The following is a 15103-nucleotide window of genomic DNA, read 5'->3' as shown; positions in this document are numbered from 1 at the left end:
ATGCATTAAATCTAATCCTTTTGGTGTCTATTTAGCTTCACTTCAACTAGTCTTCGATTTTATTAAAAGAGTTTTGCTTGATCAACTAACAGATTACAAAATAGGACTTATAAAGGAAATTAAGACAAACTGAAATTTTTGTTTTATATTTATTGAATTGGGGATTGTTTGTTTACCTCTTAATAGTTCAATTAAGAGGCAACCTCTGAATCGTTAAGAAGTGAATCTTGTTTGGCAAAAAAAAAAATCTGTCTTTTAAGGTAGTGTTTGGTACGTAGACTAGATGGGACAGGACGGGACAAGACTAATTATCTGTCCTATGTTTGGTACAACTAGGACAGGACAAGACAAAACTATTAAAATGACCATATTACCCCTAAATATTGTTCAATGTTATTTTATATCATATAATGATTGTAAAATGACAACAAATCAATCAAAATATTGTCATTTTAACTTTAGTCCCATATTTCAGCTTTTTTTATGGAACAAGAAATATCAAGATTTGTCCCACTAAAATTAAAAATAGTTCCACCTTGTCCCATGTTTTTTTTGTCCATGGGATGCCAAACATGGGACTATTTTTTTTGTCCCGTCCTGTCCTATGTAGTCTGCATACCAAACGCACAATGGTTTTAAAACCCTTTGAATGATTTTGTATCATTGATCTCCCTCAATCATTAAAAGCCCTAATTTCATTGTGTATAATTATCAAACAATTATATTTCATGTTACCCTATATCATGAGAACCTTTTAATCATTTCGACCATTTAATAATTTCGAACCCTTAATCATCATCGACCACCAAACCATATAAAGAAGGTATACCACATGACCAACTCTATATATCATCTGCATTGATAGGAGGGGTAAAATAGTAATTTCACTCTGTCTCCCTTTCTTCGTATGTACTCCTTCAAAACCTTAAAAACAGTTATCATCAAATCACTACACTCGAGAAAAAGAAACGCAACGATGAGAGCTTCCACCATCGCCACCACCTTCTTCCTCCTCCACCTCCTCCTCCTATACCCCACCGCCACCGTCCCTGCTCCGGCGATATCCACCAAAAAAACTCTTCAGGCTCAACCTCCGTCGTCTTCTACCACCTCCTCCACCCTTGACCCTGAGCAACTAAGAGCCCTACAATTTCTCCACATCCCAACCACCCACGATCCCTGCACCACCACCACCTGCGACACCGCCACCACCACATTCCGCCACCTCCTCTCACTCCGTCTTACAAACTGCTCCTCCGATCTCCACCTTTCCACCACCGCCCTCTCCTCCCTATCCACTCTCACCTCCATTACTTTCCTCAACTGCCACACTCCAGTCGTCCACTTCCCCACCTCCCTCTCCAATAACCTCCGATATTTCACCTCCGTCAACTCCCTCCAACGCCTCACTGGAGTTTTCCTCAGCCGACTCCATAACCTCACCGAACTCTACATCTCCGGCGACCCCATCAAAGCCTCTGGCATCCACATCATCACCTCCAACATGAAATCTTTAACCAAGATCACCCTCTCCAACACACATCTCACCGGATATCTCCCAAAAGATTGGAATCCAAATCTAACCCACATCGATTTCTCCCAAAACAAACTCAAAGGATCAATACCCACATCATTAACTCGCCTGGAAAACCTTAAAGTCTTGAACTTTTCATCAAATAATCTCAATGGAATCTTACCCGATTCATTTGGCAACTTGGTTTCTCTTAAAAATCTATCTTTATCATCGAACTCGTTATCAGGTCCAATACCCGGATCCATATCCGCCATTCCCGGGTTAGTCTATATGGATCTGGGTTCGAATCAATTCAATGGAGCAATCCCGGAGTTCATCTCAGAAATGAAGGAATTAAAGTATCTGAACCTCGAAAACAACCATTTCCATGGAATCCTGCCTTTTAATGCATCCTTTATCAAGAGATTGGATGTGTTCAAGATTAATGGAAACGATGATCTGTGTTATAATCATTCAACTATTTCAGAGGACGTAAAGCTTGGGATTGCTGCTTGTGATAAACACGGAATGCCGGTCTTGCCACCACCGGCGACCAATGAACCGCCGTCATCGGTGGATGATGCAGGCAGTGGCGGTGGTGATGATGATGGTGAAGGCGGTGGTGGTGATGATAACGTAGAAAAGAAGAATCAAGTGCATGTTGATAGGGGGCCGAGTAAGGTGGTTCTTGGTGTGGCAATTGGACTTTCTGCAGCTGTTTTCCTCATAATTTTTTTGGTTTTGTTATTCAAGTGTTAGATTCACTTTTAGATTTTGGGATCACATTTTATGATCCAATTTTCGAATTATTATATATATACATTTGTTGTATTAAGGTTTCTTCATGCTTAATGATTATAAGTTCGATTTATTTAAGTAAAATTGATCAAAATAGCCGTTCATCTTAAATAAATTGGTCTAGTCATTCCTCTCCATAATTTACAATAAATATCACTACCTCCACAAGTCTTACGTTCGCCACTTGCGGACCTAGTTACAAGACCAAAAAAAATTCAAATGTGGACCTAGCTGTTGCAGTTGTGGTTCTGGTCGTCGCAATTGTAGACTCAGACGTTATAATTGTGGACTTCATGGGTCAAATCTGACAAAAAAAATTGTCTTTTAGCTGGGTCCACAAATGGCGAACGTAGAACATACGGACGTAGTGATATTTAGGTGAATTATGGAGATTAATGGTTGGAAAACCAATTTATATGAGAAAAATGACTATTTTGTCCGATCAACCTTTATTTAAACATTCTCTAACATAAATTTTCTTTAAAATTGAGAGTGAAAAACCAAAATATTCAAACAAAAATTCATTCGATTCAATAGGTTTTTAATTTTAGAAATTACAACATTAAATATTATTTTTCTCTAATAAAACATTTAATTTCAAAGACTTTTACCGATGAAAAAAATAAAATTTCATTTATCACTCTTAAGCAAATTATTTTTAGAAAATTCTAAGATTTATTGAATTTTATCTTCTCTACTACCTTCTTTATTTAAAAAAATATCACAATTGATATACTATGATAAATATTTGGGAAGTTTCTAGATGACAGTATGACGTGCCAACGACTTCAAACCTGAAGTCGTACGAGTTATGACGAGGTCACGACATTTTTTAATGTGTGCTCTATAGTGGCATAGGTACAAATAACATGGTTTGCAAAGTAAACCTCCTATATATATAAACACTTGTGTGTTAGTGTTTGAATAATACCATAGATTAATGCAAAATTAATATAAAGTTATAAAACTAAATGGGAAAGAAGAACCATTTATATCAAATATATCGAGCTTATAAGAAAATGATCAAGAGTGTAAAATCTGGATTAGATCTCTTGAGTGTCTACTCACTACTTTTTCAATCTTCAAATTCGTGTTCCGCTCATCATGCACGGGAATGAGAGTAATGATTTATCTATTTAGGGTTTAAAGTTTTTATATTTCCTTTTAATGTTTATTTAGAAATTAAAAAAAAACTCATATCTTACAAAATGACACGTCATGACATGCCATAACTCGTTACAGCGAAGTCAAGCCTTAGAGTGGAGCCACAGGGGTTAACGTAGCGCTGAAGTCAAGCCTTGATGCCATACTACGTTAACGAGCCCATAAAGAATTATTTAGAACCATGATATTCAAGGATCGTTCCCTAAACGCTTAACTGGTAAGTGCTTACTAAGTTATTTATTTATCTTACCAGATAAGCATGGCAAGGAGAATCTTACCCGGTAAGTGAAGATGACGACTCTTACCAATAAGTTGTTATATACGATACTATTTTGATGACCTACAACCCTGACCCATTAAAAAAATTAAAATGCTGATTATTACCGATAAACACTTACCAGATAATCCATCGTTTGGATAGAGGGTTACTTAAAGTATAAATAATGTTTCTAAGATGGTGAGTGGGAAACATAGTGATGAGATGTTGTTGATGGAATTATGTGTAACATCATTACTTTTACTGCTTTTTAATCATTCTTTTTCTTATACCATACACTACTTTTTGTGATATATTAATAAAATACTTTATTTCAAAAACATGCTAAAAAACTTGTTAAAACGTTCAAAACCATCCTATAAACCTATTGTAACATTCTTAGATATGATGCTTTTTGTTTGGTTTCATAAAATGAAGTCCTATAAAATATTTTATCAGTACGTTTAAATAGTTTAGACGTCCTATAAACCTAACGTCGTTAGAGTGAGGCTAGTAGATGCAGGTGTCCTCGTTAAAATCATTGGGGAAGATAATTAGGCATCATACACGCTTTCGGGTAAGACTCTTGGTCCTTGTTTTGCTCATGTTTTTACCACAATGGCTGTAACGTTCCTTTTGCTTCGAGCGCCCTTTCCCCTCCTCCACACTCTCAAGTTGCCGTCTTTCCTATGGCTTGGACCCTTTCCGTGCCTCTGAGGAAAGATTCTCGGAACTAATACAATGGATTCAGAAGCATCAAACCTCTGTCCGAAGATACTAGTAGAAAACATTTGTACTTCACATGGAACCTTTTCACTTTGTCATCCTTTGTAACTCTATGTTGGATACCAACACAGGCCTTGCACCTACCAACCTACGGCAACGTCCGACACAGTATCTTGGGCGCTCTAGAACGACAAAGAAGTCCATACCATAGGGACAATGGAAATCTTTATACCTTTCCTTCGAGTGCCCATGCCATTGATAAAGGCAGCTAATTCACCCGCATCTGTTTGGTAGTGTATATGCATCAATGTCTATACTAGTTTTCGGAGTTCTCAAAATATTTATGGTTCTCATTTCAACTTTCTCCTAATATGGTGTATATATATAGGAAGGTCTAGGCAGTGGGATGTAAGTGGACTTGACCTCTACCTAAAGGGTAGAGCATTTGTTTTTGTGAAGACCCCAGCTTGTGGAAAGTGTGTGAAAAGAAAGAGAAGCACCATTAACTTCGACACAGTTGCTTCATAACACCGACTTGCTTGATACCAAGATCAATGTGCTCCTGAATACCGAAACCAAAGCAGCCAGTATCACTAAATTTGTGCCTCAAAAGCTCTTATTCCTTGACCTTCAAACCACTCTCCAAGAGCTACATTGCCTTGTCTTCCTAAAAGGGTTGCAAGTGTAATTTCAAAAAGAATTCATGACAACTCTTACTTGATAAGCACGATATTGTTTTGATGGAGACTCTTACCAGCAAGAGTTTACCGAAGTGTTGGGGCAAACGGTTGCAAACAGTTGGAGACGGTTGCCAACGCTTGAAAATGGTTGGAGATTATCGGTCAAACGGTTTGTTAAACGGTTGGAGACAGTTGGAAAGGAACGGTTGGAAACGGTGGAGACACTTGGAAAGGAACGGTTGGTCAAACTCGATCAAATAGACTTCCGGTACCGGTGGTTTCCACTTTCTTACATTTTTAGTCCCTCTGACTAACTTCCATTAAAAAATCTGTTAGCTTAATTGTGTTTTGTTCCTTTTCTCATTTTTTTTTTATTTTTTTTTAATATAAATAATATATTATAAAATGTATATTTTATTTATTTATTATTTATTATGTTAAATATATAGTTATATATGCATGGTGGTTTAAATAAAAAGGCAATAACATTAAGAACAACGAAATCGATGATTCATATGTGAATTATTGGTTTAAAAATATGGTTCACATGTACATTTTCAAATGTGAATAATTGATACAAAGGTAGATAGGTGAACGTAGATACACATGCATTTTCAAATGGATTTTTTTAGATTTGCGATGATTCAAATATGAATTATTTATTTATTTTTATCTTTATTATTCAAATAGTCCACTACATATATAAATAAATTAGGGGTGAACATAGACGGGTACCCGCCCTATTTGACAGGAACCGGAACCGGAACCGGCGGTTCTTGAGATATTGGAACCGGAACTGGTTAGAGCGGTTCTTGAATTTTTGGAACCGGAACCGCCGGGAACCGGTTCCGGGTATCCGCTTCCTAAAATATTAAAATTTTGTTATTTAGAAATAAAAAATAAAACATTGCCAAAACACTAAATAAATAAACAAAAATACAAATTATACGGAATAATGGTTACAAATATTGTTTAACGGTTACAAATCATAATAGACTAATAGGAAATGTTGAAAGTTTAACGATTACATACTATAATTGTAAATGTTCAAAGTTTAACGATTATATACTACGTATCCAACTAAACACACAATTTGAAAAAAATACGAATCATTTTATCTCGTGACTGCGATGATCCTGAATCTCGTTTCAAATTCTCACGGTTAGAGGCCTCAGGCCCAAGAGTATGAGGCGTAGAGGCGGGACCAAAAATCTAATATAGAGTTCTAAGTTTTTTACTTAATTTAAATTTAGTATTAAAAGACAATTAATTATATTTTTTAAGTGAAAAATACAGGGTACCCGCCGGTTCCGGGTACCCGGTCCCGGAACCGGTTCCGGCGGTAACGGTTCCGAAAACTTGAGAACCGTAACCGGAACCATTCTCAATCGGTTCCGCAAGTGGGTACCCGGTTCCGCTGCTCACCCCTAATATAAATACACACAAGATCCCAGACCTTCTACCCTTATCTACCTTCGTTCATAACGACAACAAACCTACTCCCTACCCCTCTTTCTCATTTCCCATTGAACCTCGGCCCCTATCCAACGACAAAAAATGGACACCTCCAACCCTCTATTTTACAACCGTTGTGAGCACCGTCAACCTTCAAAACTACTTTGACTGATCTTCACACACATAGGGTTTAAGTTGTAAGTGAAATGGGAGGGTCCAAGGGGTTGTGGAAGGTAAAATGGTCGGGGATTGACCACTTTCGTTGTCGAGACAAGAACCAGCTGTGGAGGTATCCTAACCAACTAGACTACAACGGATTATTGAATGTTGGCATTCTAAATTTTAACTACTCCTTTTGTCTCAAAACTAATTTTAATAATAACACTACGATTATATGGTATTTTTTATTTGTTTTCTTTCATTTTCCCTCCTAAAGAAAGCTCAATAACATGAGATTATTTCATTCACTCTTACTTTTCTTCCTTTTTCCTTCATTTTCTTTATAAAATAAGACTCGAGAACGCAACATAATTGACAAATTCCATTAAATTGATTTTATTTTGAGTATAAAAAGTCAACTTCTTAAACATTTCTTTTCGTAACAATAAAGCCAAATAAAAACAAATTTGACTACAGTTAGTTTCTTAAAATAAGATGACGTTTGATTTGCAGAATGTTTTTTGATGGAATGTAATATGTTAAAAGAATTCGACTTTGAAGGAATAGAAATGGAATTTTGTCTGGTTTGTCTACTTGTTTGGTTGGCAGACATTGGAATGAAATATGTTAAGGAATTGAAATCAGTTTGTTTGGTTCAAAGAATGTACCTTTGGAATTTGAATGAAATATTGATAAATGAGCAAAATAATTATTTAATATGTTAAACAATATAAAATACACAACCAAAATATAACCATAAGCCAAACGACACTACTAAATCAACGGTGGTCCACGGTGGTTCAGATGAAGGTGACGGCGGTAGTTCAGATCAGTGGTTGTTCAAATCGATGGTGGTCGGCGGTGTCCGACGGTGATTCAGATCGATGGTAGTCGTCGGTGGTAGGCAATGACTCAAATAGGTGGTGGTATGTGGTGCTTTAAGTGGTGTTGGTCAGATGTGGTTTCGATCGACGGTGATTCAGATTGGCAATGGATCAGATCGGTGGTTGTTCCGATCGATGATGATCGATGGTGATTCAAATCGGTAGTAGTTGGCGGTGGTTCAGATCGATGGTGGTCCGTGGTGGTTCAGATGAAGATAGTCGACAGTGGTTCAGACCAGTGGTGGTCCATGGTGGTTCATATGGCAATGATCCACAATGGTTTAGATCGATGGTGGTTCAAATTAAAGGTGGTTCAGATAGCGGTGATCAACAGTGGTTCAAATGACAGTGGTCGAAAGTGGTCAACGAGTTCATACTAGGTTTTATGAGATTAGGACATAGGATTGAAGGCATATTTAGTATTATAATAATAGATAATTCATTCCATCAAAATACCATATAATTGCTAAGAAATATTAAATAACTTTATTTACAAAATTTGAAAAATTTTAAAGATTTCTTTCATGAAAAAAAAAATCAAACAAGAAAATAGAATTCACCATCAAATTTTCTTCAAAATCTGGAAACCAAACACCCCTAAAAGGTTCTATAGTTTATTACAATATAAAGATTTTGAAAATTAATTCAATTTCATTGTGTTGCATTTTTATATTATTAAATAACATCTATACTTTTACATGATTTTGGATTTTACATACTAATTATAATTGGTTAGTACACCGTATTGGAAATGAAAATCTTTACACCTTACCTTTCAAGCATAGCAAGAAGTTGTATTCGTCATAGATAAATCAAGAGATAGCAAGAAGTTGTGTTCGTCATAGAAAAATCGAGAGAGAAGATTACAATGGTCCGAACCATTATATAGATTACGGCAACAATGCGGTAGAAAGTATGGCATATGACAGCATTAGACATTTCGGATACAAGAGGTAAAAGTACAATTTCACCATTAGCAAGCACGGATCAAATTGGGCCAAATGAATAGTCATTCTCATTCTCATTCCCCAAAATGAAACAAACACCCCCTTCCTTAATCACTTTATTCACTCAGATCAGGAAAGAAAAAATCCACAAAAATCACACCATAACAAAACCAAGCAAAAATGTATCTCTAAGATAAACGGACCCAAACCGGTGTATATCACACCAGCAGGTAGGGTAAAATCGTATCTCTCATATCATGATGCAAAATATAACACCAACAAAATCAAATCTGCATGTCAAAAGATACTAACAAAAAACATCTGACCAAAAACAGAGAAGGTTCCATGATATCTTGCCTAAAAAAACTACTATAACAAGAGAAGATCACCAGCGAAAACAAAATGAATGTAAAAATCTCCGGTGAGCCTAATCAAGATACGGATTCAAAGTTAAGACCGCTAGAAAACGCTTACCGTAAAGAAGTCTATGCTCCAATTTGTTGGGATTTGTTGAGGATAACTCCTTCATACTTCACCTGGAACCATTTCATTGCGTCATCCTTTGTAACTCTATGTTGGATACCAACACGGGCCTTGCACCTACGGCGGCGGCCAACACGGTATCCTGGGCGTTCTAGAACGACAAAGAAGTCCATACCATAGATACCGGTCGATGGATCATACCTAAAGGCATCAGAGAAGGTTTTTAATAAACAATATACAGTTTTCTTGGAAATAATATGATTATCAAGCCTGACTAAATCAGCCCATTTTGGGGTAAGAGGCTTGAATCAATAAAATGACGAATAGGTTGAAGGATGCATTTATCAGTCAAAATTGTATTGTTTCAAAAACATGCATTGTTTTGTTCATTTATCAGTGAGTATACCAATGCATATACACGTTGCACATATAGCGCATGTATGATATATACATATATTCTATCGATGAATATACTAATTCATACATACATATTTTAATGGTCTGTATGCATCAACGCATATACTAGATCTCACATTTCTCAGAATATTTATGGTTCACTTTTGAACTTTCTCTTAATATGGTATGTATGCGGACTTTACCACTACCTCAAGTCCTCAACGGTAGAACAATTGTTTCTATGAAGACCACCGGCTTGTGAAAAGTGTGAAAAGAATGAGAAGCATCATTAACTTGAAGACAGTTGCTTAATAACACTGGCTTACTTGATACCAAGATCGATGTGCTCCTGAATCCCAAAACCAAAGCAGCCGGTATCACTAAAGTTGCGCCTCAAAAGCTCGTATTCCTTGACCTTCAAACCACTCTCCAAGAGCTGCATTGCCTTATCCCCTCTAACAGTGACATAGCATGCAATCTTTTCATTACGCCTAATCCCAAACGACCTCACAGTGTACCTTGCTGTACCAATCAACACCAAAATCATAAACATCACTCAATCCCCTTTGTCGGTTTATGAATTATGACCACAAACAAAAATCCAAATCAATCACATCAGCTGTATACCCAAAGAAATTTTTTCAACAAGCGACAAAATCATGATATAAAACTAGCTGAAACACTCTCAGAACTAAGCTACGTTTAAGTTGGCAAATCACTCTTACAGAATGTATACAGATTTAAGTATGGATGTCAAAAGAGTTGCAACTATAATTTCAGAAAGAGTTCATAAAATCATTTTAGTAGAAAAGATGAGTAACACATTAAACCACAACACTGATACAATATTAAAGCAATTACCAAATCACAATTCAATAATAAAAAACAAAGGTCAAACTACATAGATGGTATGATATATTTAACTAAAACCGTGTTAGGGACTGCATCTATTTTCCTTTTCGTTAATTTAGACATGGAACTGCGATCGAATAATCACTGAAATTCTATTATCTTACAATATGCTATACACTGATTGTGTCTAGAAAAAAAAAACCCTAATCAGATTGATGAGTGTGCAATCTATCTAGTAGCAAAAATAAACTTTAATTAGGGGCTGTTTGGTAGTTGCTGAATGGTTTGAAGTAGAATGATTAAGTGGTCAAAATGGAGGCTCTCCTGATACATTGCAAAATGAAATATAATTGTTTGGTAATCGTTTACAACAAAATTAGGTTGCTGAATGGTTAAGTAAGGCATGCAAAATCATTCAAAGGATTTTAGAACCATTAACAGACATACTTTTTTTACCAAACAAGATTGACAAGAGGTAAACAAACAACACCTTAACCTTATTCATCAATCCATATAAGAAAATCTATAAAAATACACATACACACAAAAAAAACACAACAGATGAGGAATGGTAAAGTATATCTTTACCCTTGGAAAACACAGGGGACTGGCCACTCAGTTGCTCCAAAACCTAATACCAAAAAATGGAAAGTATATCATAAAACGTTTATGCATACACACACATTGCACACACGGAGATCGACAGAGAGAATTCAACCTTGGCAGCGCGGGTAAGACGATCACCACTTTCACCAACGGAGATGTTGAGAACCAGTTTCTGAACCTTAATCTCCCTCATTGGATTCGCTTGCTTCCTCTCTGAAGCCTACAACACATTTATCATTCAACAATATCATCATACGAACATAAAACACCGTTCGATCAAACCCTAGCAATAAGCGATAACAATAAACCACTTGCGATAGAGCGTACCATCGTAGTTACGGATGAGTACGGCGGCGGGAGGGATATGAAAAGCAGGAGCAAAATGTAAGCGAAGGGAGGATCGAAGGGTTTTATCGGAAACTTAAAAGCGTTCTTAGGGTTTCGCTCCACAAAATGATGGAATGCGAAATGACATATTAGCCCCCACACCTGGCAAAAATTTACCCTTATAGAAGAGTAAATTACAGTTTTGGTCCCTGTAGTTGACACTTTCTTACGTTTTTTATTTCCCTGACTAATTTCTGTTAAAAATTATATGTTAACTTAGTTGTATTTTGGTTCTTATATCAATTTTTTTGTTTTTCTTTAAATATAATAATGTGTAAATAATACATATCTTTTATTCACTTATTATATTATACATATATATATATATATATATATATGTGTGTGTATGTGTGTGTGTGTTATACATACATGGAGGTTCAATTGAAAAAGTCAAAAACATCGAGAAAATACGAATGAACAATTCATTGGTTTAAAAAAGTATGAGTTAACATATAAATCTTCATATGTGAATAATTGGTATAAAGGTAGGTAAGTATACGTGGCTACACGTATGCTTTCCAAATGATCTTTTTCAGGATTACCAATGATTCACATATGCATTATCTATTCTTGCATTTTCAGCCTAGCAAAACCACAACCTACACCTTACCCTATTCGACAACAAAAGAAAATCCATACCTCTAACCTCAATCTCCATCGAGTTGTCATAGACACCCCCTCCCATCTCCATCTCACACCAACTCCCCTAAGGAAAGCCCACCATTGTAAACCCTCCCTGAAATCGTGAACCCCTCACCATCTCCTCCTCGTCTACAACCACCACGAGCATCATCTATCAAAACTACTTTGATTGATCTTCACATACATTGCATCTTTTTTATTATTATTTCTTTGTATCATCATTTTAGATTAACTTTGTGTTGTGAAGAAAATCACAGACAATCAAAGGATTAGGGTGGCCATAACAGAGAGAAACATAAAGAAAACAGAGAGCAAGGGGGAGTTGTAGGGACGTAGGTAGAAGTGGAAGGATTGTTGTATGTGCAGGTCGGTTGTGATCACAAGAGGATTTACATTCAGGTTTAAGTTTTAATGAAAATAGTAGGGTCTGAAAGGTTATGGAAAACGGTGGTCAATGTTTGTCATGTTTGTAGCAAGGAAACAATACATGTTTAAGTTTTTGATTAAAAAACTAAAGAAGGGACTAAAAAGACCAAAATACTACTCAGTTAACGGATTGAATTAAACGATCGTTAGACTTAAGGACCAAAAGCGTAAACAAATGACAACCATGGATACAGAATTACATTTAATCATGCTTAAGGACTATACTTTAAAATTGGTAGCAACCACAAGGGTCAAAAATAAAAAAGGCTTCCGTTGCCGGGACTTGAACCCGGGTCTCTCGGGTGAGAGCCGAGTATCCTAACCAACTAGACTACAACGGATTGTTGGTGTTGAGTTCACATAAATATTATTAATGCTGTTATTCCTTATTTAAATAAAAAATCAAAAGTTAGTTTTTATAAAAACAATTATATTTAATACCAAAAAGATTCTCTACTTTATATATTTCAATATTTATTATAGTATTAAAATATTTTATTAATTTATCATTTAAATATATTTTTTTATAAATAATTTATATAAAATAATAATGACTCAATTTCATTGATGGAAATAAATAAAAAAAATTAAATTTTCTTTTTACATATTGAGTTTTAGAGAACTTTCTAGTTGGAGCTTTATTTAATTTATTTATTTTAGAAAACAATATAAAAAACATGTTGAAGAAAAATAAAAAATAAAAATCTTATTTTATTTATTTTAGAGAATTTAGTGGAGATGCTATTAAGGGACCGTTTACCTAAATGTTTATCCGATAAGTGCTTAACATTATGAGTCAATACTATAATTTTATTTTATTGGGTAAGATTGTAGTACATCAAAACGTATCCTATGCAACAATTTACCTGGTAAGAGCTTATCCGGGTAAGAGTAATCACCCTCACTTACCGGATAAGACTCTCTATCTTTATCATTACTCTTGCCGGGTAAGATTTTTGGCCTTTGTCATATTCATCCGATGAGAAAAATTACCCGATAATTACCAAATAAGCTTTTAGTAAACGACCCCCTAAGTTATGTTAGAGGGAATTGAAGAGTTTATATAACCGTTAACTTTATTTTAAAAAAATGTATTGAGATGATAAATTTAATTATATAATATTTTAATTATATAGTAGATGTTGAAATCTCTAAAATAAAGAATCTGTTGGAGTTAAATGTAGTTTTATTTAGATATCTTGACTTTTAATTATTTATGTTAAAACTTTTCGCCCTCCGTTTTCGATGAGATTTTCGCCTACGCATTCTTTATCAAGTCTAGTTTCACCTCAAACTCTCAAAATTTCCAAAATTCATCTCAGAAAAACATTTGTGCAAATTCTTTCTTATATAGCCATTATACTTTGCACATCTATGCACATAGAGAACTACACTTTGTTTTTTTTGACATCTACCAATGCTAACACCTTACATTACTTCACTATTCCAACTATTTAAACAGTACTAAACATGTAACACTATTTGTAGGTTATTTAAATTGAGATATAAAGGTGTGTATGTTACAAAATCTTTTTTAGAGATATTAACTTTTAGTTCTATATTTTAAAAAAATATAGACAATCCACTGAAGTTAAATGTAAATCTTTTTATAGATTTTGACTTTTTATTTTTTTTTAAATAAAATTATAGAGAAGCAGTTGGAGTTAAATGTAAAACTTTTTATATATTTTGATTTTAATTTCTTTATTTAAAAAAAAATATGTTGAAGATGCTGTTAAATAGAGAAAACTCATGTATTCTCTAAAATTCTATAGTGAGTAAAGCGAAATGTTGTTTTAAATGAGATTTGTTTTTTAGATATATTGTGATATAAAATAATAAATATTTTAATAATAGAGTAGATGTTGAAATTCTTTAAAATAGAGAATTTGTTGGAGTTTAATGTAAATTCTGTAAAAACCGACTTTTTATTCTCCATTCTAGATAAATTATAAAAAACTTGTTGGAGATGTTATTCCAATCTTACTCCCTGCATGTAGACTATGTTTGGCAAATTAGCTGATAAGCTAGCTAACTATTAATAAGCTAGTTGGTAGCTGATAGGTTAAATGTAATATATTTTGGGATTGCTTATCTGAAACAACTTATGTTGTTCTACAAAATTACTTATCAACTTATTATAAATCAGAATGGTTTAACTTCTTCAAAAACTTCTTATTACCGACGTGACACCGGTATAAGTTGTATATCCAAACACTAAAAAATGTTTATTACCAGTGTCACGACGAAATAAGTAAATAAGTTATTTTTATAAGCAATCCCAAACATCCACACTAAAAGAATTTCAAATTAATTATTATAAATTTGGATTTGTTAACGAATTTTAGAAAAAAATTATTAATTTATGATTTTAAAAAACCAGTAGATATATTTTGAATAAACATAAGAGTGTTAACCTCACATATTCTAATTATTTCATAATTTTTTAGAATATATCTATACTATCTTATAAAACATTTGGCTAAAACTCTTAAAAACTCTTAAAACTCTTAAACCCGTTCATCCCTAAACGATTTCATCTCATATCTGAATTCGTGTAACTAATTGCAGATAAACACAATCAAATACAGGATAAACATCTCATTTTAAATATAAAAAATCTAAAATATAATCAGTATAATCATTAAATTCTAACAAAATACTTAATTATTATCTTTATAAAATTTATAATATTAAACCAAAAATAAATTATTTTATTATTAAACTTA

At 34.2% G+C, this 15103-nt stretch overlaps 2 protein-coding genes and 1 non-coding gene across 3 annotated transcripts; 1 reads left to right on the top strand and 2 right to left on the bottom strand.

The window, feature by feature from the left end:
* The first annotated feature begins 976 nt into the window (after positions 1-976).
* LOC112526887 (receptor-like protein 51) lies at positions 977-2342 on the top strand. The gene has a single exon (XM_025137321.1). It carries the CDS (start codon positions 977-979, stop codon positions 2270-2272), a length of 1296 nt encoding a protein of 431 aa, XP_024993089.1. The 3' UTR covers positions 2273-2342.
* A 6416-nt stretch (positions 2343-8758) lies between these two features.
* LOC112526525 (60S ribosomal protein L11-like) lies at positions 8759-11346 on the bottom strand. The gene is made up of 5 exons (XM_025136840.1): positions 11247-11346; positions 11032-11139; positions 10902-10944; positions 9788-9983; positions 8759-9266 (listed from the first exon to the last, which is right to left on the bottom strand). The coding sequence occupies exons 1-5, from the start codon at positions 11247-11249 to the stop codon at positions 9068-9070; spliced, it is 549 nt and encodes a 182-aa protein (XP_024992608.1). The 5' UTR covers positions 11250-11346; the 3' UTR covers positions 8759-9067.
* A 1296-nt stretch (positions 11347-12642) lies between these two features.
* On the bottom strand, positions 12643-12715 carry TRNAE-CUC. Its single transcript has one exon. It is a non-coding gene; the product is annotated as a tRNA-Glu (tRNA).
* Between the last annotated feature and the right edge of the window lie 2388 nt (positions 12716-15103).

The sequence above is a fragment of the Cynara cardunculus genome, assembly GCF_001531365.2.
Source record: "Cynara cardunculus var. scolymus isolate 2C chromosome LG 14, CcrdV1, whole genome shotgun sequence".
Lineage (NCBI taxonomy): Eukaryota > Viridiplantae > Streptophyta > Magnoliopsida > Asterales > Asteraceae > Cynara > Cynara cardunculus.
The sequence above is the reverse complement of the archived record's forward strand: the minus strand, read 5'-3'. Positions and strand labels throughout refer to the sequence as shown.

Bases quoted from the DNA above. Each gene is read 5' to 3' on its own strand.
- LOC112526887 (XM_025137321.1), top strand. From the start codon at position 977: ATGAGAGCTTCCACCATCGCCACCACCTTCTTCCTCCTCCACCTCCTC.
- LOC112526525 (XM_025136840.1), bottom strand. The intron at 10,945-11,031 runs GTTGAATTCTCT...TTTTGGTATTAG, and splicing joins GTCTTACCCGCGCTGCCAAG to GTTTTGGAGCAACTGAGTGG. The intron at 9,267-9,787 runs GTAAGCCAGTGT...TGATGCCTTTAG, and splicing joins CACATCGATCTTGGTATCAA to GTATGATCCATCGACCGGTA.